The sequence below is a fragment of the Pinus tabuliformis genome, chromosome 1_1, assembly GCF_031772625.1.
Source record: "Pinus tabuliformis cultivar Carrire ecotype Pingquan chromosome 1_1, CPIR1, whole genome shotgun sequence".
NCBI classification, from domain to species: domain Eukaryota; kingdom Viridiplantae; phylum Streptophyta; class Pinopsida; order Pinales; family Pinaceae; genus Pinus; species Pinus tabuliformis.
Window position 1 is genome coordinate 81,104,781 of NC_142297.1, and position 24,842 is coordinate 81,129,622.

At 39.0% G+C, this 24,842-nt stretch overlaps 1 protein-coding gene across 1 annotated transcript in view; it reads left to right on the forward strand.

Annotated features, from left to right (window-relative positions):
* Positions 1-397: 397 nt before the first annotated feature.
* LOC149211674 (P-loop containing nucleoside triphosphate hydrolases superfamily protein) overlaps positions 398-24,842 on the forward strand; it is a 262,983-nt gene continuing 238,538 nt past the window's right edge. The window contains exons 1-4 of the mRNA XM_089391570.1: positions 398-968; positions 2,112-2,372; positions 2,811-3,034; positions 3,260-3,463. Of these exons, the coding sequence (XP_089247696.1) occupies positions 773-968; positions 2,112-2,372; positions 2,811-3,034; positions 3,260-3,463 (885 nt within the window). The 5' untranslated portion in view covers positions 398-772. The remainder of the gene's footprint in view (positions 969-2,111; positions 2,373-2,810; positions 3,035-3,259; positions 3,464-24,842) is intronic.

Below are 24,842 nucleotides of genomic sequence, written 5' to 3' on the forward strand. Positions count from 1 at the left end.
TTGTTGTCTTTTGGTTCCACTCAACTTATATTCTCGCGCAGAAATTATTAAAATGTTATAGTTCTTTTTCCCATTTAATAGGGCGCTGGAAAAGACCAAAGGAAGTGTGGGAGGAAAGGGTATGCATTTTTTGTTCTTTAGGAAAAGTGGAAACAGAAAAACATTTCATTTTAGAATGTGAGGCATTTAAAGACAATAGGAAAAGTTATGATTGGGATAATCTATTTAAAGAGGGGTTTGTCGAGAAGATGAGAACATTTATTGTAAAGATTCACAAAAAAAAAAAAACCGAATACATCAAAGCAAATGAAGAAGCAATCTGTCCCATAAACTATCTTTAACCTCGTGAACATTAAAATAATTTCTTTCTTTATTTCTTTATTTCAGAAGTACTCAGTGTTTTTCAGCCGTGCAACGGTTGATTCTTATTCAAACCCTACTTGTGTATGCCCGCAATCCATTCCCACCAAACCTTCATAGGTTTGGAAAGAGATTTAGGCGGGGAGACAAACGGGTGGCGCCTTCTGATTTGTTTGTTTGTCTAATGCTTCGGGTTTATTGCTGAAATAATTGGAAGTTTGTCATTCGTGTGTAATAGATATTGCTACCGGGACAGGGCACAATGTATACTACAAATTTACCATCGATGTTACAGAAACGTGCAGAAAGCTACAACTATTAACCACACATTGTAAAACCCTTGGACACTCACTTGACAGTAGGGTTTTACAGGGTTTAAAGAATTCACGAAATCTCGCACGGGATTTCTCAAATGGCCAAACAATTGGAAGACGAGGTGACGCAGAATGCCTCCACAGATCAGACCAACAAGAAGAAGAGGAAGAAGAGGACGAAACAAAGTTCAGCGGATTTGATAGACAATAATTTGGGTTGCGTAGATAGTCTTCCGTGGACCGAGTTGCATATGGACGATGGCTTCAACTTTCTGGTTGGTAGCAGCGAAGGAGGTATGAATTGAATTTCTTCACTGAAAGCGCACATCTTATAAATTTGGTTCACAGGTTTCCAAAAGTGGAATCCCAGCTCATACCGATCTTTCTAATTCATCCATTCGGAGCTAATTCCAATCAAGTCACGCAGTACAAAGTTACATTGTATATTGTATTGCTGTTTTCATGGATTTCTATAAAGTTAGCAACTCAGCAAAATGATACGCTGGGATTGTGAATACCCATGCTTTCGCCCGGTATGTGGCTAGATAGAAATCGAGAGTTTAGACCGACAATTTGTCAATACGGGTTCTTAATCGAAATGCCAGACCAGGGACTAGAACCTTAATATCTGCTTTTGGCAAACGTGTAGCCCCTTATTGTGCATTGCGATTAATCTCTACAGGATAAAGATTTTACTACTAGAGTAGTTTTTACTGCAGTAACATAGGGCCAACATTATGTACAGGGACCCTCTTGGTGTGGGATTAGATATAGAATGCACACTGATGGAGCTGCACTTACAAGGAAACTGACCGCAATCCAAAGGGATGTATAACTTTTTTTCACGTGTAAAACCATCAATCGATACCAACACTCAAGAGAGAGAGGATGCTAACATGTATAACTTCTAGGACTTCCATCCTGTAGTCTGCCTTTGGATTTATTTTATTTTATTTTAGGCCAATATTGTGCCTTTGGTGGTATCCATTAACTTATTTTTTCAGTCATACAAGAAGATAAGCACTCAATTGCATCCTAGGAAGTGGCTTGAGCCTTAAACTAGCTAGGCATTGCTTATTTCAAGCTTATAAATCAATTGTTTGACAGAGAACTACTAGTGGGAACGTTTCACTTAGTCAAAGTTGTTGTTCTTTATGGATTAATTCAGCACAGTAGAGGAGGCTTTAATTTTCTTCTTTTTAGCTTCTTTCCCAAAAGGGAACTCTATCAAAGGACAAAAAGATGGCTCTGTATTTAAGGCAGTTAGATGCCAGATGTTTAATGTCTAGACCTACTTAATTCCTTGTTACTGCAAGTTCAAGAGCGTTCAGGGAAGGTCATGCATATTATGCTTCTGTGGTTCTTCAATTGGTTTTGTGTTTAGGATTTCTGGTTTGGAGATTGTAGATTCATCATGACTTATCTGTGGGTGTGCAGGCTTTTTATCGTTGGAAGAAATAGATGAAGATGCATACAATTTGGGACAAACACACAGTGCCCAGGCCGAGAAAACTTGCTCTTTATCAAAGAAACAGAAACGTGCTATTGAAACTGATAATAAAGACCATGGAAGTGATTCAGGCCTTATCCAGAAAGATGACTCAATCCAAGGGTTAGCGCCAAAGATTCAGAAAAAGAAAAAGAAGAAGAAGAAAAAAATGAAGTCGAAAATTAATAAAGACACAGTTAATCTTACAGGTAAGGTTACATGTATATAATAATTTAGATCAAATCCCAAAATCATGGAAAAGTTATCTCTGCAAGTAGCAGGGAGGTTTTCCATCAAACTTTTATATCAGTGTAATTTTTTAAAGAAATGATTACAGAATCAAGTGCCTAATTCTGAAGGCTCATATTCTTTTTGTAGTTTATTCAATCTGCACATTTTGGAGCTGATGCTTGTAATGGTGTTTTTATTTTTTCCTTAATGTTGGGTCATTCATCTCTTGACAATATTATACAAGTTTCTCTCTTTTTTTCTCCTGTATGATGTATATGTTGTTGAATTTAGATTTTTGAATATTTCAAGTTGTATTTATGTTTTGTAATTCAACACTCAACTTTAAATCAATGCTTTTGAAAATGCTGCATTGACTGTTCTTAGATTATACTAAACTAAATTTGTTTTACTCGCAGAGGGAGAGCATGATGCAGGTGAGGTTCAAGTTGCTGTATCTAGCATGCTAGAAGATAGCACAGCAGAGCATGAAGCCGATAGAGTACTTGATGTGGATGAATTTTCCGCATGGAGAGACTTTAGGCTCCATCCTTTTCTTGAAAAGGCAATTTGGGCACTAGGATTCAAGGAGCCTACGCCTATACAGAAACTTTGCATACCTGCAGCTGCTCATCAGGGCAAGGTCAATTTTCTAAGGTTTCAAGATCTGTGCAGATTCAGTTTTGGTTACTAGTTAGTTATATGTTAATATAAAATAGGGAAAAAGATTTGGTCAAGTCTCCTAATTTTTGGCACTTCTCATCAACATGTTATTAACTTATTCTGAATAATCTTTTTCCGAGATTCTCATGATAGGCTATCCTATTGTTTCTTCTGTTAATACTGAATCTTAACAATCATGCAACAGGATGTAATTGGTGCAGCAGAAACTGGGTCAGGTAAAACCCTCGCCTTCGGACTACCAATTTTGCAGCGCCTTCTAGAGGAGCAGGACAAAGCAGCACGGAAGGAAGGGCTGATAAGCAGCAAAGAAAAAACATTTAAGGGAGACAAGAATCAGAGTCCTCTCCGAGCTCTTATTGTGACTCCAACAAGAGAACTTGCATTGCAGGTGTTCATGTCTTTTTGTTGTTTGTATTTATATGTATCTGATTGACTTTATTAACCATTGCTTCAATTAAAATGTCATGATTAAGAACTCCCTGCAAGGTTTTGGAACACTTGTGCAAACAGAAATCAGAAATCTCTAGGAGATAGGATGAAGCACTTCAGGCTGTCGATCTTTGATGAACTGATCTCTCATGAGTCCTTTTTGATGTTATGAATATTAGGGGTATCTTTAAAGGACATTTTATTTACTTTTACAAGGAAAATTTTGTGGAGAAAGTTGGAAACCCAGGGGTCGCTTACCCACAGTCACGGATGGCATCCCCAATGAGCCTGATGGCATAGACTATCGCACCTAACCCAAGGGGACTTGAACCATGCACCTGCTGGCACAGAACTAGTCAAATGCCCAATGGCATTGGTGACAAGTGGTTGAGCCAACTTCTTTGGGTAGAGGAAATTTCATTTATATAGAAGCAAGTGGCCAATTGAGATCCCTATAGTCTAGAGTAGAGCGGGGAGCTAAACATATTGCATCATCTATAATGTTCAACTTTAGAGAACAAATGCCACAAGGATAGTAGAATCTCCATACATATTGCACATTATGACATAAAGATTGACACTAAATTATAGTGGAGAAAACCCTCATGGGGTAGAAAACTCCATTTTGACAATATTGCTTTATGGTCGTGTTACACGGTGTATCACAATTGGTTACCAGACCCCTATATATAGTGATTAGCTATAGCATAACTACCACATTAATTATGTACGACCACTTTCTAACCACCCTATTAATAAGAGACCACTAAGACCACCTTCTAACCACCACATCAATGACAAACCATTAGGGCCTTAATTTCCACTGAGTCAAGTTTAGACAACATATCTTCAAGTTCCAACATCCCCCCATAAGATTGACTTGGGGAAAAAATGGTAGAAAGGATATTTGACAAAGTAGAAGTTACACCCCAACATCTCTCTTTGATTTTCACTTGGGAGAGATTTGGTAAGCAAAATAATTTGGCCAAATAAACATTACAATTATCCCTTCTTAATGTAGAATTGGTAGGGAATACAAATAGTGCCCAACATGACAACATTAATATGGCCATGAATGGGTGCAAACAGACCATAACGGAGAGTCCTTCAATATTGTAGCTTCCAAAATTTCTTCGCACTAACCTCTTTGGAGTTTTCAAAGCAGAAAATGGTTTCCATTAATGAGCATGGGCATGTACAATGGTAAACAAGGAATCAAATCCTCACCGTGCCTTTGAAGGACAATCTCCAAGGATGGTATAAAAGATGGCAAAGTGCATGTTGAAGCTAAAAGGGATTTGAAGACATTGCAGGGAAGTCAAAGATGAGCAAGAGTGCACCAAATGCTTGAACCAATGAAAATAGATCCGACCATACAATTCTTTAGCAAGAGGGTTAAAAATTTAACTGGGGCTGCAATTGACACATGCAAAAATATGGTCTTCCTATCATAAAGTGCATACATGCTAAAGAGAAGCAATAGACATGGTTGTCATCAAAAAAACCATCTAATGGTGATTATTGCTATGGTCAGTCAATCACTATGAGTGATGAGGACTATACGACTATATAATTGACAAGTCAAGTTGAGAAGAGGTCCTCAAACATGTGCTTAAATTGCACCATGACTAATTTTCAATCCAATTACAATAGGCCCCAATAGTTCTACCGATCCAAGATTTTTGCTTTTATGACTCTTCACTAAAGATTTGTGAGAAGCAATGTTAGTGTTTTGATAGCAATATTGGTATTTAGATTGAGAATGAAAATGCTTTTGATCACAATGATTAGGGTCCCCATGTCGTTGATGTGGATGGTGATAAATTGGTGCTAGTTGAACAAAAGGTGTAGGATGTGGGTTCACTGAATTAAGATCAGATTCAAGTTCCAACATGGACAAATCATTAGATGATGTAGTCGATGGTGTAGGATGTGGTTCCTATTAAATAGTAGTAGAAGGATTAGGATGACTTGGAATTGATGATGAAATCTCAAAACATTCAAGGATTGTTCTTAGTACTTGTCTCCTCTTCGACCTCAATAGAAGTAACAATCCCCTTTCCATGCTTCTAGGGCCACCATGAGTATGACCTATTACCCATCCACATGTATGGGTAACCCGAGGACATTTTTTTTTCTATTGTGACATTGTTTGCTAGCCAGTAGCCCTACTATGATCCACAAATAGCCAACCTTAGATGTCTCTTATCCAATCCCTTATCAATGCATTCATTTAACTAACCTACTCATTTGATGAAGGTGGATCATCTATTGTGAGGTATATTAACCATTTTGTATTCAAGTGTTTTCATTTAATGTTTAAAGGCATTCTAGTATGGACCACAGGTTGAATTGAATCATAGATCTATATTTGTTGTATGCTTGTTCCCTTACTCACCTTGGTGGTTATCACTTGCCTCTAGTCTAGTGTGACCTTCCTCGGGGTCTTTCTTTCACTATCTAGAAGGGGCACATATAGGAGGTTTTGACTATGGGAGTGTTCCATATTATGTAGTTCTCTTCTAATTAAATTGCCCAAGGGAAGATGAAGTAGCCTATTTAACCCTATAGGCTATATGTTAAAATTGGCAACTAGGGCCAAACTCCACATGGGTCGTCTTATTTATGACAACTGAAATTTTTCTTGGATTCCTTTCTCCGAGAGGTGTAGGATTGATCTAAAGATCATCCGATTCCAACATGTACAAATAAGTATATGAATTTATTTATATTATGGACAAATTGTTAAGGTTGGCCAACAAGCAAAACAGGTATTCAAACTCTCAACTCATCCTCATTGTTGCATATAAAAGGAGACCTCCTCTCTCTCTCCTCTTGTGATTGGGTACGCAAAACTGGGCAAATTTTTCTCACACGTGCGAAGGAAGAAGGACGAATTTTGTTGACTGCGTTGACCAGTGTTGACCGAGCTCAATGATTGCTGTTTGACTGCATTGACCTGTTTTGACTGTGGTTTGGGTGAGGTGTCTCTATCCTAGCAGGCTGCAGATCTGGGCACTGAAATCGAGGCAATCTAACCTCTCCTTTGACTAGCGTTGATTGCCCTAAGGCTGGCCGCATGTTGACTTTTGTTGACTAGTTTTGATTGGACCTTTTTTGGACTGATTAGACTTGCTGTTGGAGGCCGAAGTCGATTGGGTTTGACCGCGTTGTTTAGAGGAAGAATTTTGCCTCGTTTGACCAACATTGACTTTTTTGGTTAGGGCTTTTTGCTGTTGTCATAAATTATCAGATTTGTAAATTGTACTATCTCTCTTTGTTGAACTATTGAAGAATATAAAAAGAATTCATCAAGGGTTTCCCCACATTGGGGTTTGTCCCTCGCTGGTGCCACATCTTGTGTCCTCTTGTCTTGGCTTGTCTTCTACTGTTTATGTTTATGTTCTATTTTCATTCTACTATCATGTTGATGTGATTGCTAATCTGGGTATTGAAGTTGAAGTAAAATTGCTCTTAAGCATAGAACATACCATTGTTACCTAAAATTAACATGGTATCAGAGCGAGGTGAAGACAAAGCCCAAGCAAGAGTGAAAGAGCAATCACCAAAGACAGTTGGACAAGGACAAAAGGCTCAATGGGTTCCTCCCGGTTGAAGACAAGCTCCGTGAAAAGTTTGACTATCATGGATGGAAGATGTCTCTTGATTTAACCTTGGAAGAACAAGAAGTGTTGGATTATGTGAAGGGTAAAATCCCTGAGCCTCCTTCAAATGCACTTGCTGCTGCGAAGACCAAATACAATAGGTCTGAAGTCAAAGCAAAGAAGATTATCAGAGATTCCATTGACAAGCGTTTGGTGGCCTACATCTCCGATTTGAACACCTCCAAGAAGATCTACGACAGGTTCGTCAGCATGTTCAAGGTTAGTGATGCTATTCAAATTTTATTTCTCAAAAATAAGTTGAAGGATATTAAGAAGGGCAAGTATGAGGATATTCAATCCTACTTCTTAAGGATCACTGAGATGAAGAATGATCTACTTTCGATTGGAGAGGTCATTCCTGACAGGGAACTTACTATCACTACCCTTGGAGGACTCTCAACTGAGTGGTATATATTTAGAACCACTGTTCTCAATAATAATCGAATTCCAGGGTTTGAAGAATTGATGTCGAGATGCATTCATGAAGAAACAAGAATGGTGGAGCAAGAAATGCCTTCTAATAGAAGCAACCTCACTTCATTCTCCGTGCATGCCAAAAGGAGAAATAATATAGGGTCTAAAGGTCATTTCAATAGAAACCCTGGATCTAAGAGTGGAAGGAAGGGCAGGTGCTTTGTTTGCAATAAATTTGGCCACTATGCAAAGGATTGTCCAAATAGAAGGGACACATATCATGATGATGATCACAATCATTCTAGGGGAAACTTCAACCACAACAATCAAAGGAATGGCAGGTACAATGGCAAAGGAAAAAGGAATGTGTGTTATCAAAGAAATGGTCAAGCCTCTAAGAAAGCAAGGAACTCTAGGTGTGAAGAATCAAATATTGTTAACAATAAGCAAAAGGAGTACTATCTTATATCGGCCCTCTCCACTACCTCTCCACTGGACACTTTGGGAAATTGGCTAATTGATAGTGGTGCCTCAAGGCACTTCACTGGATACAACGAAGCTCTCTCTAATTTAATAGAGAAGGAGACAAACTTGGAGATTATCCTTGGAGACGATGCCACCTATCTTGTGAAGGGAGTAGGGAATGTTACCCTTCAATTGAGTCAAGGTAACACTATTCATTTATAAGAAGTTCTATATGTACCTCATCTCAAGAAGAACCTGGTGTCCATTTCAGCAATGGAAGACAGAGGATACAAGGTGGCATTCATCGATGGAAAGGTACGTGTTTGGAAAAGAATTTTTGAAGATGCTTTTACTCTTGGGTTCAGGGTTGACACTTTGTATCAAGTTAGAGGAAGTCCATTTGGAGCGATGTCTTGCGAAACATCTCTACAATCTGAACTATGGCACTATAGGTTTGCCCATCTTCATTATAAGGCTCTTCCTGATGTGAGACAGATGGTGACAGGTATGGCCGAGTTCAAAGTAGAGCACGAAGGTGTATGTTCGGGATGTGCCGAAGGAAAACTTACAAGGGGACCATTCCCCTCAAGTAATAACAAGACCGCAAATATATTGCAATTTATCCACTCTGACATATCTGGTATGATGCCCATAAACTCTTTGGGAGGATACTAATATTATCTCACATTTACGGATGATTTTTCTCGCAAGACCTAGATCTACTTCTTGAAAAAGGAGGATGAAGTGTTCACTTGGTTCCGTCACTTCAAAGCCTTGATCGAAAACCAATCCAAGAAGAAAATCAAGATATTGAGGCTGATAATGGGACTGAGTATGAATCAAATGAATTCCATGATTATTGCAGAGAAGTTGACATTAAGAGGGAGACCACAACACCATACACTCCTGAGCAGAATGGTGTGGCTGAAAGGAAGAATCGTACTATTGTAGAAGCTATTCGTGCCATGCTTCATGATCAAGGGCTTTCGAAGTTCCTATGGGCTGAAGCTGCAAATACTGTTGTGTATGTTCAAAACCGATGCCCTCATCAAGCATTGGACTCCAAGACTCCCGGAGAAATGTTCACTTTTAAAAAACCCGATGTCTCTCATTTTAGAATTTTTGGAAGTCTCGTATATTTTCATGTGCCGAAAGAGAAAAGAAGCAAATTGGGTGCATCAGGGAAGAAAGGAATCTTTGTGGGCTACAGTGAAAATTCTAAGGGTTATAGAATTTATGTGGTTGGTCAAAGGGAAGTTGAGATAAGTCATGATGTCACCTTTGACGAAGATATGGCCCTTAGCAAGATCAACAACCTTCCTATCCCAAGGAAGGACAAAGAAGCTGACATTGGAAAACAGGGTGCAAAAGAAGATGAAACGATGCTGAATGTTGATGAACCTATGGATCCTATTGATCCTCCTCCTCCAAGAGGAGACCCTCATGGCTTAGGGAGACTCTCAAAGATGCCGAGAGACATATTGCACCAAGGGGGACTTTTCGTGAAAGCAAGAAGCCGAATAGGTATTAAGATACTTGACCGTCATGAGCACTATCATTCAAAATGGGTCTTCATCATTTGAAAAAGCTGTGAAGCTACGAGTATGGAAGGATGCTATGAATGAAGAATACGAGTCAATTGTGAAGAATGATGTCTGGGATGTGGTTCCTAGACCCCAGGACAAATCGGTTGTCACCTTTAAATAGCTCTACAAAATCAAGCATGGAGCTGATGGAAGTGCATAAATGTTCAAGGCTCGCTTTGTTTCTCGAGGCTTCTCTCAAAAGGAAGGTGTAGATTACGATGAGATATTTGCACCTGTTGCCCGATACACCACCATCCGCTCAATCATGGCCCTCGCTGCCTCACAAGGATGGAACCTACATCAGATGGATGTCAAGACCGCTTTCTTGCATGGTTCGATCAAAGAGGAAGTCTATGTGGAACAACTCGAGGGGTTTGAGGTTCATGACTGGGAATCTCATGTATGCATGTTGAGGAAAGCTCTCTATGGCTTGAAGCAAGCACCCCGTGCTTGGTATGAGAGGATTGATAGCTATTTGATGAAGCTGAGATTCACTAGAAGTGAAGCTGATCCGAGCCTTTACTTTAAGGTTGAAAATGATAAACCTCTCATACTGGTACTTTATGTGAATGATCTCTTTTTGACAGGTGCAGACCCTCTCATTCACAAATGTAAGAGGGAGTTGGCTTCTGAATTTGAGATGAAGGACCTAGGACTGATTCACTATTTCCTAGGGTTGGAGGTTTGGCAAAAGCCAGGAGAAATTTTCCTATCTCAAGGAAAATATTTTGTGAAGATATTGGAAAGATTTGGAATGGTGGACTACAAGCTTGTGACTACCCCAATGGAACTTAACTTTAAGAAGTTATGTGGTAGTGCTGCCGGACTTGAATTGGGAAATGCTTCTGAGTATCGTCAACTCATAGGAGCACTGATGTTCTTGGTGAACTCCCGTCTAGACATATGTTTTGCAGTTAACATGTTGAGCCAATATATGGTTGAACCTCATCATACACATTGGATTGGTGCCAAGAATATTTTGAGATATCTTCGGGGCACAGTCACTCATGGACTGAGATACACTGCTGGAGATGTGAGGTTGCATGGTTATTCTGATGTTGATTGTGCTGGCAGTGTGGTGGATCGCAAGAGCACTTCTGGATGTTGTTTTTCTTTGGGTTCTGCTTAGATATCTTGGATGAGCAGGAAGTAGAATCGGTGGCCTTGAGCACCGCAGAGGCTAAATACATAGCTGCTAGTATGGCCTCCTGTGAAGCTGTTTGGTTGAGGAAGCTCTTCAGTGAGTTGTTTGGACATGTGCTAGATATCACCGTGATCCTTTGTGACAACCAGAGTGGGATTCGATTATTAGAGAATCCTGTGTTTCGTGATCGCTCCAAGCATAGAGATATCAAGTACCACTTTATCCGGGATATGGTACAACGAGGAGCAATAAGGCTCCATCACATTGGGACTGATGAGCAGGTTGTTGATAACAAAGCCCCTTGGGAAGGTCAAGTTCTTGACCTTCCGAGAACGACTTGGAGTCATGGAGAGACCCTCTTATGAGGGTCCTGTATGATATGGACATTGAGCTCTAGGAGCTCCGGGGGGCTTGGGGTACTTCTTGGAGCGATGAGCAACCATAGGGTGAGTGGTTCAACCTTCCCCTAGTGGTTTGCTGTGTACAGGGTGAGTGCTTCAACCTTCCCCTCTGATACCCCTGGCGACATGTAGGCAGGATGAGTGGTTCATCCTTCTCATGCTAAGACATCCTACTCATGCAGTCTGGGACTCATGGGAAGTACCTCTCATCTGGCCAATGAGTAGGGAAATGAGGATAGGGACCATAGTACTACCGATGGACGCATTGTGTACTACCGTACTCCCTATGCTAGGATGACCGATATTGATCTTGGATCAATTGGAACTGACTTCGGGTTAGTAAGAGTGGTATGAGACACTCTCTTTTTTTATTGGAACTGACTTCGGGTCAGTAAGAGTGGTATGAGACACTCTCTTTTATCTAGGCTTAACTTCGGGTCAGTAGGGAATGGTATGATACATTCTCGATCACTTCTTCTTCTTCATAGTTCAACAAAGCAGAGTAGAGCAGTGCATTGATGGCAGAGATAGTACAAACTGGCAGATGTATTAGCATATGGAGTTCTCCCTAGTTGAGAGGGAGTGTTAAAATTGGAAACTAGGGCCAAACTCCACATGGGTCATCTTATTTATGACAACAAATATTTTTCTTGGATTCCTCTCTCCGAGAGGTGTAGGATTGATCTAAAGATCATCCTATTCCGATATGGACAAATAAAGATATGAATTTATTTATATTATGGAAAATTGTCAAGGTCAGCCAACAAGCAAAACAACGATTCAAACCCCCAACTCATCGTCAATGTTGCATATAAAAGGAGGAGACCTCCTCTCTCTCTCCTCTTGTGATTGGGTATGCAAAACTGGGCAGCTTTCTCTCACACGTGCGAAGGAAGAAGGACGAATTCTGTTGACTGTTTTGACTAGTGTTGACTGAGCTATAGGATTGTTGTTTGACTGCGTTGACCTGTTTTGATTGCGGTTTGGGTGAGGTATCTTTGTCCTATCAAGCCGCAGAGCTGGGCACTAAAATCGAGGCAATCTGACCTGACCAACGTTGACTGCCCTAGGGCTGGCTGCAGGTTGACTTTTGTTGACCAGTTTTGACTAGACCATTTTCAGACTGTTTTGGGCTAATTAGACTCGCTGTTGGAGGCCGAAGTCGACTGGGTTTGATCAAGCTGTTTAGAGGAAGAATTCTGCTCCGTTTGACGAACGTTGACTTTTCTTGGTTAGGGATTTTTGCTACTATCATAAATTATTAGATTTGTCAATTGTACTCTCTCTCTGCTGAACTATTGAAGAATATAAGAAGAATTGATTAAGGGTTTCCCCACATTGGGGTTTGTCCCTGGCTAGTGCCACACCTTGTGTCCTCTTGTCTTGGCTTGTCTTCTACTGTTTATGTTTATGTTCTATCTGCATTTTACTATCATGTTGATGTGATTGCTAAACTGGATATTGATATTGAAGTAAAATTGCTCTTAAGCATAGAACATACCATTGTTACCTAAAATTAACACTATAGTCCTTTGTGAAGGGGAAACCCATTATTTAATGTTATTGGGGTAACATTGGATAATTTGGGTTATTTTGAGGAAACTTGTGGTAAAAATCAAATTTGGGGCAAAATGGAGGGAAATTTGTCAGTCGCTCAAATTAAAATTAGGAAGGAAGATCCCAAAGGGAATCTATAAAAAGGAGAAAGGAGAATCACATTAATCATCATCATTGTGGATCTTTCTGATTTTTTTGAGCTGATGCCCTTGGAAGGTTTTAAGACCCCTTTTCTGTGATTGGTTTCAGCGGTGAAAAATTCCACCCTACCCAATCCCTTCTCTTTATTATGTTTAACATAATTCCTGAGGCAACATTCATCTATTTGTGGCAATAAGGTTTTTCTAAGGGAGAAATGCTGTGGCATCAAAGTTTTGAGACTTTGTTTAGGCAGCGAAGGGCTAATCTATGATAGCATAGGTCTATTCAAGGCTTTTTCAAGGATAGTGAAGTACTAACTAGGCCATCTTGGAGGCATCTTTTTTGTGGTAGTGAGGCACTAACTGGGTAGTGAAACCCTACCTGAGGCAACAGTCATCTTGGAGGTGTCTTTTCTGCGGCAACAAGGCACTAACTGGGTTGTGAAACCTTACTGGAGGCAATAGTCATCTTGGAGGTGTCTTTTCTGTGGTAGTGAGCCACTAACTGGGCAAAAAACCCTACCTGAGGTAGCAACCATTTTGGAGGTGTATTTTTGGTGGTAGTGAGGCCCTAATTGGGCAGGGAAATTCCTCAAGGGACATTAAAATATCTCTAGGGGATTGTAGTGGCAAAAAATAATCTCTCCAACCTTGATTGTGGTAGCAAATACCATTTGGGGAATGTCTTAGGCTTCGATTGATGGCATTGGAAGGTTGCTAGCAACCTGGTAATTAAATGGATGGTGGTAGCAGGCAGCGAGACAACACAATTGAGGCAACAAATAAGTGAGGGATTTCGGGAAACCAACAATACCATAGCTGGTTGTAAGGTCAGAACAATAGTATAAGGACAACAACGATTGCTGGCACAATTAGTAATAGATTGTGAATTTAAACTACACCGTGTTTTGGATGGATCATGTACTTGTATACGTTGTTGGTGTAATCAATTTTTTTTTTTGGATGTGGTTCACAGACTTTGGAGATCAGTGACTGCTAAGTCCACAGAAACATTATTCTTAGTAGATCCACCCGAAGGGATCACTTCTCGCTGACTCATTAACAAAGCCTAAATCCGAGAGCGTCGAGGAGAATTGACCCCGTGATCTCTCAATAGCGAGGTGAGTTAATGATGGGAACTCGACCAATTGAGCTAACCCTCATGGCTAGGCGTAATCAAATACTTGCTACACTATTTGTGCTTTTAATATCATCTATGTTGGCAAAATTTGAAGGAATACTTTGAAAATAGCTAGAGTACAAAATTTGTTGTGTGCTTGGGTACATTTCTCGAAGGGATATTACATATTATTCATACTTAACTCTTGTCATCATTTTCTCCTACTCTATTATCCCATTTGTTGATCGGTTGTTGACAATTGCTTCTACTAGTTCCTTGGTGACCATATCCCATGAGAAGAAGGGGTTGTATATAGTATATACTTGAGGTTGATGGATCCATAAGAAAAGTAAAAGCTTAAGCCAAATGCCAAAAGGCAAACGAATGGAAAAAGATCTAAAGCAAGAAAAAGCCAAGTTATAGCTTGAGCTCTACCCCCACTTATAAGGCCACTCGTCCCTAAGAGTATCCATGCATAATATGTTTATCAAAGTAAAAGGAAATCTCCAAGAACATCGCGGTCTAGATGAAGCAATAAACTGTTCATCACTAAAAGTGGTTATCTCATCAATACATGATAATCAATGGAGCTTGTTAAACAAGCTATGTGAAGAAAGAAAAAAGCAAATATGGCAACTTGGCAAAACAAAGAAGAGGGGAGGTAACTCAAGCAACTAAACGCTCCCTCTCCAATTGTCTCATGGATAATGGTTTGATATAACTTGGCATAATACTATGACACCATTCTTGAAGTAAACCCCCATCCATAACTCCTACCACATACACCTATCTTCTGAAAGCGTTGGCCTAGGAACTCTTCCCCCCACTTAGGGTTAGAAGCACCTAATAGGGCCATGCGATAACCCTCCCATACTGAACCATGGTAGCTTGTGTACAGTCATAGGCTAGTAAGTCATTTGAAGATGATGCTTGTGTGAAGTACTGTGATGGCTTGAACATTGAATATGGATCACTCTGATACTTATGGTTTTGGCATCCATGACGTTAAATTCACTTGATTCTTTTAGTATGTGTGCTACATATTGCTCCCAGGTATGGCCAACATCCCTTGAGGGACTGTATGATGCTTCTCCAACTCTTTAAAGAGGATGTCTAGCAATTTTTATGGTGAAATAGGGCACTTTGACAAAGGATGTTGAGCACTTCTCGACGAGCATTGACCTTGAGATGACTTGACACAGTTGATGACACCCTCTCCTACCTTTAGGACCTTGGATGCTGTTTATTAGAGCTAGGATGTTTCCTTAAGAGCATATGTACCCTTAAGATGGCAGGACACCGATAGGTTGGTATTGTACTTGCTTGATAGACATGGCCTTGCTCTTGAGGATGATTGATGATGGTGATGACATGGGATCCCTTTGGAGGGGAATGTACATTGTTTACCATGATGACATCCTCTATTTGGTGCTCTGGATGATGACATGGTTGCCCTTGTGGTTGAGGTTGGGCTCAAGGATGCTTTGTGTTGGGTAAAATTAATTGCTTAATAAATAAATAAATAAAACAATTAATCACCTAGACATCAATTATCAACCCGAGGAGCGTCTTTTATTTCAAGGCAATCGGCAATATATGCATAACAATACCAATAGCTAACACTGGTTCTATATGATTGTGTTCTATACTATCAAGCTCATTCAACAAGAAATAAAATGTAAGACTTGAAACCAATACTAAATTAAAAGGCAGAAAGTAAATGACACGAAAAACAATAATGCTAATCACACAATTTGAATCATTGCTAAATTAAACCACACATTGTTGAATTGGAAATTTAATCTATTGCACTCAACATAATTCAAATGCTAATCTAGAGCAGCAAATTAAATGAAATCTAGAAATTGGATGAAATAACAAATCTGGAAAATGCAGCAAACAACAAATTAGTTCAAAGAAAGGAAATCTACTTTAAAGAATGACAATTGGAATTCAAATAAACAATCACATAAGTAAACTAATTTACATGTTCAAGGCAGCACCTTGTCCAAGGTAGTGGGCCCAACTACCCAAGACTTAGTCTGCCTCAAGAAATAACTCAGATCATATTACAAATAACGAATGTAGAACTCAATGGATAACTTCTTTCATTAAAAGATATGAGAGAAATAATAACAGCATAATGAGGCTCTTAGCTTTGCCTCAAATTCAACAATTGTTCATCCTCTCATCTCTCATCTCTTCTCCTACATCCTATCTAACAATTGTCTATCTCCTATCTCCTAATTATCTCTCGTTATCTCCTCTATTATCCTCTAGTTCTCTAATTCTCCCCTCTTCCTCTTTGATCTCTGTTTTCATTTAAATATACAGAGAGTAGAGGGAAGTTACAACAAAGTTGATTACAAACTGATTTCCATTACAAATTTGGATTGTACAAAACAAATTGATCAGCAAGATCATATCTGAAAGATCTTTCCATCAACATTCAACAGGAACAAGTCGAATTTGGTATTGCAATTGGAAGAATTTGGAAAGTGGTTGCAACATCAAATCTAAGAAAATCGTCTTTGAAGAACCTTCCGTTTCTCTTAATACAGACCGAATTTAGAAAAATGGCTAATTATAAAACTAATTCGGTCCGTTCTGGACAAAACCCATGTTTCAGATTTTCTATATTCTCCTTCATTTGTCCGAAACGTCCAATGAAAAACTGTCACTTCTTATTCCAGCGAATTTCTGAGTTGGAATATTTAATTGTGAGTTGGAGATCAAATTTGCAATCTAGAAAAGATCTTGGAGGCTAAAATCATGAGTGATGTTACAACAAATCCATTAGTAAACCATCATTGGTAAAATCATGCATAATAATCATCAATTTATTAAAAATAAAAGAGAAAAATAGTATTTATCTATAAGAGCATAAATAATTATAAAATAGAATTATATGATAAATTATGATAAATGACATGATCAAGAATGGTAGAAATGGGTGAAATAGGCGTCAAAAAGTGATAATAATAATGACAAATTAGTGGCCCAACACTTTGCTTGATGATCGGGCATCCTTTTGATGAGGATGCATGACTTTTGGGATGATATCACCATTGGAGGACACCTAACTTGCACATGTGGGTCAATTGAGGCATAATTTCATGTTATTTCATCAATTTATCTATCTTTGGGGGTCGAAGCATGGGTTTTAAGCTCGAGAAAGTATTTCCAGCTTCACAGCTGTGCATCAAATATTGAAGCAAGGATTGCCATTTACCATCTGCAAGGAGAAACATCCATATGGTGGGACCAATTGAAGCAGGTCAAGCACATTGATGAGAAGAGAATTTCTTGGAAGCATTTCATGATTTACTTTCAGAAGTAGTACTTGATTGCACCCTTGATGGAGAGAGACATGCCTTTGGGAGGATGAAGTCACCCTTGGAGGACATCTCATTCTACTATGGGTTAATTGGGGCATAATTTCATGTTATTTCATTGATTTAGCTATCTTTGGGGGTCAACTTATGACCTATCATGGGTCATGGATCATTATCATGGATCATTATTACTTTAGGGCTTTTTATACTAAATTTAGGGAAATCGACCTAGTAGCTCCCATATAAATAGAAGGTCGATTTACCCTTGAGGCTTGGATTCATTGGCACGCTTGGTGATCATTTGTACTAACTATTTGCCTCTTCTCTGTTGTGTGCTATGGAGCGCTAGTGATGCGAACTTCATTTGGATGATTTTTGGTGGATGGTTCTTTCTCTTGGATGATTATTGGTGATCTTTGATGATATGTGCTATGCAAATGTGAGTTATTTTCTTCCAATCTTGCCCCTATTGATGAGTTAGGATTTATTAAAATTTCACTAGGCTTTTGTTGATCTTTTATGGTTCTAAAATCTCCTTGCACAAGATTTTTCATCAAGTTCTCTTGAGGTGACCTAGGTTTAGCTCCCTCCCTTTGAATTTTCCAAGAAGATAGAAGGATGCTAGGGTTAAAGGATTGAGGGACACTAGTTTGTCTCCCTTGATTTCTTTGAATTCACATCCATCTCTTTTCTTCCAAGGATTTTTTCTCGTAGACTCCATTAGCCCTACGTTGAGAAAGGTACTAGTCTTATCTATTGTGCTAATCCTTTAAAACCCTAAATATCTTCTTATTTTATTTGTTCTAGGGTAAATTAGGTTTATTTAAAAAATAATCACACTTTTTCAAAATTATTTGTCTTGGATGTCATTATCCTAGGGTTATGACTTGTTTGCAATTGATTAGAAAAGGACAATTATCATTTTAAATTCATTTTAGTCATAATATAGGGTTGACGACTGGGTTTATTGTGGTGTTATACATATTTGTAGCACAAAAAAATTGTTGCAACTTATTCTCTTGTTTGTAAGCTTCTGTGGTTTGAATTTGAAGAAGAGAGTGTATGCCGAATATGATCGATAGCTCCATTTTTAAGTCGATGTTTTGAGTCTAGATCATGACCCATCATCAAGACATAATTTATTCTCTTGTTTACTCATTAATTGGCCTCAATTTTACACATTATCCCTAATTTTATACTTCTTTATCATAGATTTTGAGGTTTTTTCTTACTGCTATTTTAAACATTTTGCTTATTGTAATTTTTGGTTTTAAACCTAAGTTACCGGAAACTCCTGAAGAATTTCCCAGAAACGCGGATCCCCGTTTCCGATACATAAACGGATACGATTCTTGTCCGAAACACTGTAAAAACGTTTTTGTGCCGTTTCAAAAAATCGGAAACTTTAGATTTTGAATTGGATACGTTTCCAAGGGATTTAATTTTTTTTGGATCCGTTTCCGGTAAAACAGATCCACGAAAATTGTGATTAGAATCCACCCTTAAAATGTTAAAAAGCTTGAAAATTTGCATAGCCATAAATAAATAATAAAAATGAAGAAATCAGATTTGCAAATAAACTCACTATAAACAGAGTCATAAAATCTTTTCTAAATCTTTAGAAACAACAACACTCCATATATTTATCAAAAATTCTTACTAAGAAAAAGATAGATGTTCAAAAATGCAAATAAAGGGGTTTGATGAATGTCTTCGTAAAGAGATTTATTTGAGCGATTAATTTTCATTTTGGTTAAGGTTTTGTTAATTGTCATTGATTTTGCTTTTGATTTCATAAATCCCTCCAATATAACAAATCTTCTCTAGCCAATCTTGTGCCTGCATATAGTAACAAGACCAAGCTGACATTGAGAAGATTGAAATGTTCAGATAGGTCTTGATGGAATATCCCAATGATCCCATGGGCCTTTTAATTGTCATGCAAGGAAGATAGATATCATCTGCCATGCATGACACGTTCTTTGAAGGAGTTGGACCCGAAAGCACAAACGTTGTTGCATTTCTGATTACATTATTAATGATGATGATAATATGTTGAATGTTATAATAATCACTAATGATGATGACAATTTTTATGCTGAATTGATGATGATGATTTGTTTATGTTGAATTCATGATGATGACTATGCATTTTTAGATATAGATTCTAGATTCTAAAAGATGAATGGTAATATGAAATATATATATATATATTTGCATGCCGTTTCCTTGCCGTATCGTATCCTCATATTTTGAAAATTTGTCGTATCCGTTTCAAACCCCGTATCCGTATCCGTTCCCGTATCCGTTTCAGTGCAACTTAGTTTTAAACCCTATTATATGATAACCAAATGTACTTCCTTGATTGTATGTGTTTGGGAACTTATATGAGTCTCTATTGGTTGACCTAAGCCTCTAGATTGAGTCGTAGGAACCCTTGAACTTACACTCTTGGAATTATACCTTAATCCATCCAAAACCCTAATTGTTGAAATTTGATGGCTAAAAAAAGTTTCCAACAATCCCAACCCGGTTTTAATTTCACCTTATCATTCCCATTCAATTAAATGCCCTTTCCCATAAACATACATTCAACATGTAAATTTCTGGAAATGGAATTTTCAAATTAAAACACATGAGACTGTCAACACATGCTAAAAATAAATATGGACATAATCAGATCAACAACACACTTAAAAATACACACAGATTTTTGGTAAACTTAGACCCAGGTAAAACCCCTTCAATCTTCTCTGGGGAAAACTTGTTAGAGAGCTCTTCAAATTTATTTATCTTTCAAGTTTAGGAAAAATACATTTGCAAACAAAACAAAACAACAAAATACAACATATCTCTTTAGCCCAAAACTCCTTGAAAACTGTGCCCACTTTGCCTCGATTTCTGTGCCCACTTAAAGTTGAAAATATGTACTGTATGGATACGACTATATGGATTGCCCCATATGGAGTATTTTGTAGAAAAAATCTGTTTTTTAAGCTTTTCTCGAATGACGTGCATCTCACAACATTCGTTGTTGTTCGTACTATACTTTTTGTTGTCTTCTAAATCTTGATTTCCATGCCCAGGTCTACCCAGAAATCACTCCTTTAGCTTGCTGCAACAAATTTCTCTTTCAAAACTTTTCTCCAGCTCTCAACATCCTTTCTCCAATCTGCTCATGAAGAATGAATGCGATCTCTTTTTTCTTTTCCCCCTTTTGTTTCCCTAAATGACTTTTGGGCAACCCTAATATCTAATGGCTCAGATTCATTTAGATCAAGGGATGAGAATAAATGTTCATTTAATTTTCACTTTTTATTTTTTAACCCACCCATTAAATAAAGTACCCACATTGTACTTTATGTCTAAAGTCAGTTTTCACTTTATAATTTAACATTGAATTTATCACTTATAAAGTCACTTTCACTTTATAAAGTCACACTTAGGAAAAGAATTTTTTTTGGACACTTTTCCCTAGGTAGAGACTAACACATGGGAAACCACTTGTCCAAGGTACATTAAAAGTCAACACTAATTGCTATATCTTTATTCTTGGGTGAAATCTTGTTGTAGAACCCTCAGGGGGCATTTAGCTTAAGTTAAATTGGATTACTTGATCCCTAAGATCTACCAAAGAAGCCTCCCTTGTGGTGGATTGTGTCCATTAGTAAAACGAGGGGAGTTGTTGTTGAGGTGACAGGGGTAGCATTCTCATTGTTGTGCTCAACGTAAGTTGCTTAGTGAGGTTTTGCACTAGGTTGCTAGATTTTGTAGTAACATGACCCATTTGAAGAAGCAATTTGGAACTAAGCACTTGGCATGCTCCACAAATTTTTAGGAGAAAACTATGCATAAGTAGCCAATGATGCATGAGAAATAATGTCATAAAAAGTGTTAATAGTTCATTTGTCATATTTCATAATCAATAATGGGAGGAGAAGGTTGTTCATGTGGGGTTTGTTACAACAAAATCTAGCACCCTTGAATGATGTAAAGTCTGAAGCATTAAGGAGTTACTATTATGCAATTAGGAAGGATACCCACTGTCAGAATAATAGCTCTTGCTCACATTTATTGTTGGCTCTTCTCCAACTCATGGGGGTCTTTCGTAAAGATAAGACTGATAAAGCTATGGAGTGGAGGCATAAGGTAGTTTTTGAAGAGTAAGCCCTTACGAAATGGATGGTAATAGTCTAATGGAATAGTGAGTCATGTGAGAAGGAAAAGATGAAGGAAAACCCCAAGATCAAGTGCCCAATCATACATTGGGTAAATGGAATGAAGGGAGCATAGGTCAAACTCAAAGAGGGCATGTGCATGAAGATGCAAGGCAATAGGGGCCGTAATGCATGCGACAAATCCACCTTAGCATGCTGATTTCTTTTGTAGAAAGCTAGGTGTGCTGTTCAAAATGTTGGTATCAAGGTGATGTCATATCAATGATTGTTGAAATTTGGTACCGGAGGACAGGTGGTTCCCTTAGGCTTTGATCTTTGGCCTAGGGAAAAGTGTCCAAAAGAATTTAATTTTTCTCCTAAAGTGACTTTATAATTTTATAAAGTTAAATCTAATTTAAAAGTGACTTTAAGTGATAAAGTTACTAAGTCTAATTTTAAAGTAACTTTTATAAAGTAAATGAAAAATTAGAAAGGAAAAGTGACTTTGGAAATAAATGACTAAGTGGGTCTTTATTAAAGTGGGGTGAATTAAAAAATAGAAAGTGAGATTTAAATGAGCATTTAATCTCAGCCATTGATCTAAATCTATTTCAGCCATTGGATTTAGAGATCACCCAAAAGTCACTTGGATCACCCAAAAGTCACTTGAAGTTATATTAAAGGAGGAAAAGGAGGAAAAGGTCATTCATTCTTTCATGAGCAGATTGGGAGAAGGAGAGCAAGAGAGCAAAAGAGATTTCTGAGCAGGGAGGAGAAGGAGACAGCAGCTTGGCACACATTCCAAGGCAGCAGTTGAGCAGATTTGTACAGCTGATTCAGCACATAGTGAAAGGCAGATTTTTGCACAAAAATCGAGGAGCAATTTGCTGATTTTTCTGCACACAAAACGGCGGTCGTACAACGTTTATTGCTGTCTTGTTTGCTGTAATTTCCAGATTGCTGTGAGGCACGGGAAAGGAGATAAGTTGTAAATTTGCTTGCTGAATAATTCTCACTGTAAAAAGACAATTTTCAGAAATAAAGAAGAGCTCTCAAACTGGTTTTCCCCAAGAGTTGTAGGGGGTTTTTCCAGGGTCAAGTTGACCAAAAATATCAGTGTTTTAATGTGTTTTAATGGCTGTTTTTAATTGCTGATTTTTAATTCTGCAATTTCCAGCATTCTGAAAAATTTCCAGAATTTGTGTTTTCAGCAATATTTATTTTTTTCAGTCTGTTAAATGTATGGTTATGGGAATGGGCATTTAACTACATGGGAGAAATAAGGAGAAACTGAAAACCGGGGTGGGAAAACAGAAATTTTTACATGGTATCAGAGCTTGAGTGCTGAAGGGCAGTTTGGGACAGCAAAAGGAAAAATTACAGTTGCTGATTTTTCACTCAGAAAATTCCAGCAAGCTGATTTTTTCATAAATAGCAGTTTTATCTTTACTATAACAGTGCTATTCTTTCAGTTTTAGGACAGCAGGATGTCATTGGGATTGAGGGTGGAGGATAGGTTGGATGGGCATACAAATTACAGTGTTTGGAAGGAGAGAATGCAGAGTATCTTTGAGGAGGCAGAAGTCTGGGATATCATGGTACATACCGCACAGAACCCTGTTGTTGTGCCCACTGATGTTACTCAGTTGGCTGAGTATAAAAAGAAGAACAATAAGGGTAAGAGGCTGATTCTAGACGGAATCAAAGACCATTGCATTCCTCATGTGAGAGGAAAGAGCAATGCCCATGAGATGTGGACAGCATTGTCCAATCTCTACCAGAGTACCAATGAGAACCGGAAGATGGTCCTGAAGGAGAAGCTGAAGAACATTAAGATGGGGAATGATAGTGCAGCTGGATATCTCACAAAGATTACCAATGTGAGAGATGAGTTGGCAGCGATTGGAGAGGCCATTCCACACACTGAGTTGGTGCGGATTGCAGTGAATGGCCTCCCCCGTTCATGGTTGAACTTTGCTGATGGGGTTTGTGCACGTGAGACCCTTCCCACATGGGAGAGGTTTTGGGATGATTGTATTCAAACAGAGATCAGGAAAGGTCAGCTTGGGGCAGCCAAGCCAGTTGAGCAGGATGAGGATGTAGCACTGGTGGCAGGAGGCAAGAAAGGCAAAGGGAAGAAACAGGCTTCCACAAGCAGTGGTGGGGGCAAAGGCAAAGGTAAAGGTAAACAGGGGAACACACAGAAGGACTATTCCAAGGTGAAGTGTTGGAATTGTCAAAAGATGGGACACTATGCAGTTGTGTGTCCGGAGAAGAAGAAGAAGAAGGGGAAGAACCAGGACGTGCCAGCTTCAGCAGAGATTGAGGACTTTGCTGGTCGTTTTGACTGAGAGTTTGCGTTCACTACGTGTGAGTCCTCTAGTGCAGGATCACCTGCTACACAGGTTCAGAGGGAGCATGCTTTTCCCTCGATTAGCGGAGCATCTTCAGGTATCTGGTATGTGGACAGTGGGGCTTCACGTCATATGACAGGAGTCCGTGAGTACTTCTCAGAGCTTTCAGAGAGTGGCACTGATATTGAGGTAGTACTCGGTGATGACAGAGTTGTTAGAGCAGTCGGGGTGGGGACAGTGACATTTCAGAGGGAGTCCAAACCTCCCTTGAAGGTGTCAGAGGTTCTTTATGTGCCAGGGATGAGGAAGAACCTCATATCCGTCTCAGCTTTGGAGGACAGAGGATATGAGGTACTGTTCAGGGGAGGACAGGTGTTGATGTATCCCAGGGGCGCTCCAACTGATTCAGCTAGAGTGATAGGTGTACGCCATGCAAAGGTGTACAAGTTTGCATTCCAACCCCTTTTGGCATTGAGCAGTAGTACCGACAGCAGAGCTAGCAGTTCTGAGCTGTGTGAGATTTGGCACCGCAGGATGGGACATATGTATCATGGAGCCTTGAGGACATTGCGGGAGATCACTACAGGTGTGCTAGATTTCAGTACTGATCACTTTGATACTTGCAGAGGTTGTGCGATGGGCAAGTTTGCCAAATCCCCTTTTCCCAGCAGTGACAGTAGAGCGACGGGGATACTTGATTTGATTCATTCCGATGTGAGCGGTCGGATGTCTCATGTTTCCTTGAGTGGATATGAGTACTATGTGTTATTCATTGATGATCACTCCAGGAGGACCTGGATTTATTTTTTGAAGACCAAGAGTGAGGTCTTCAAGCGGTTTCAGGAGTTCAGAGCTCTTGTGGAGACTCAGACAGGTCGAAAGATCAAGTCCTTGAGGTCGGACAATGGAGGAGAGTACACCCTTGGAGAGTTTGTTGACTATTGTGTGGAGGCAGGCATTAGGAGGGAGTTCACTGTTCCTTACAACCCCCAGCAAAACG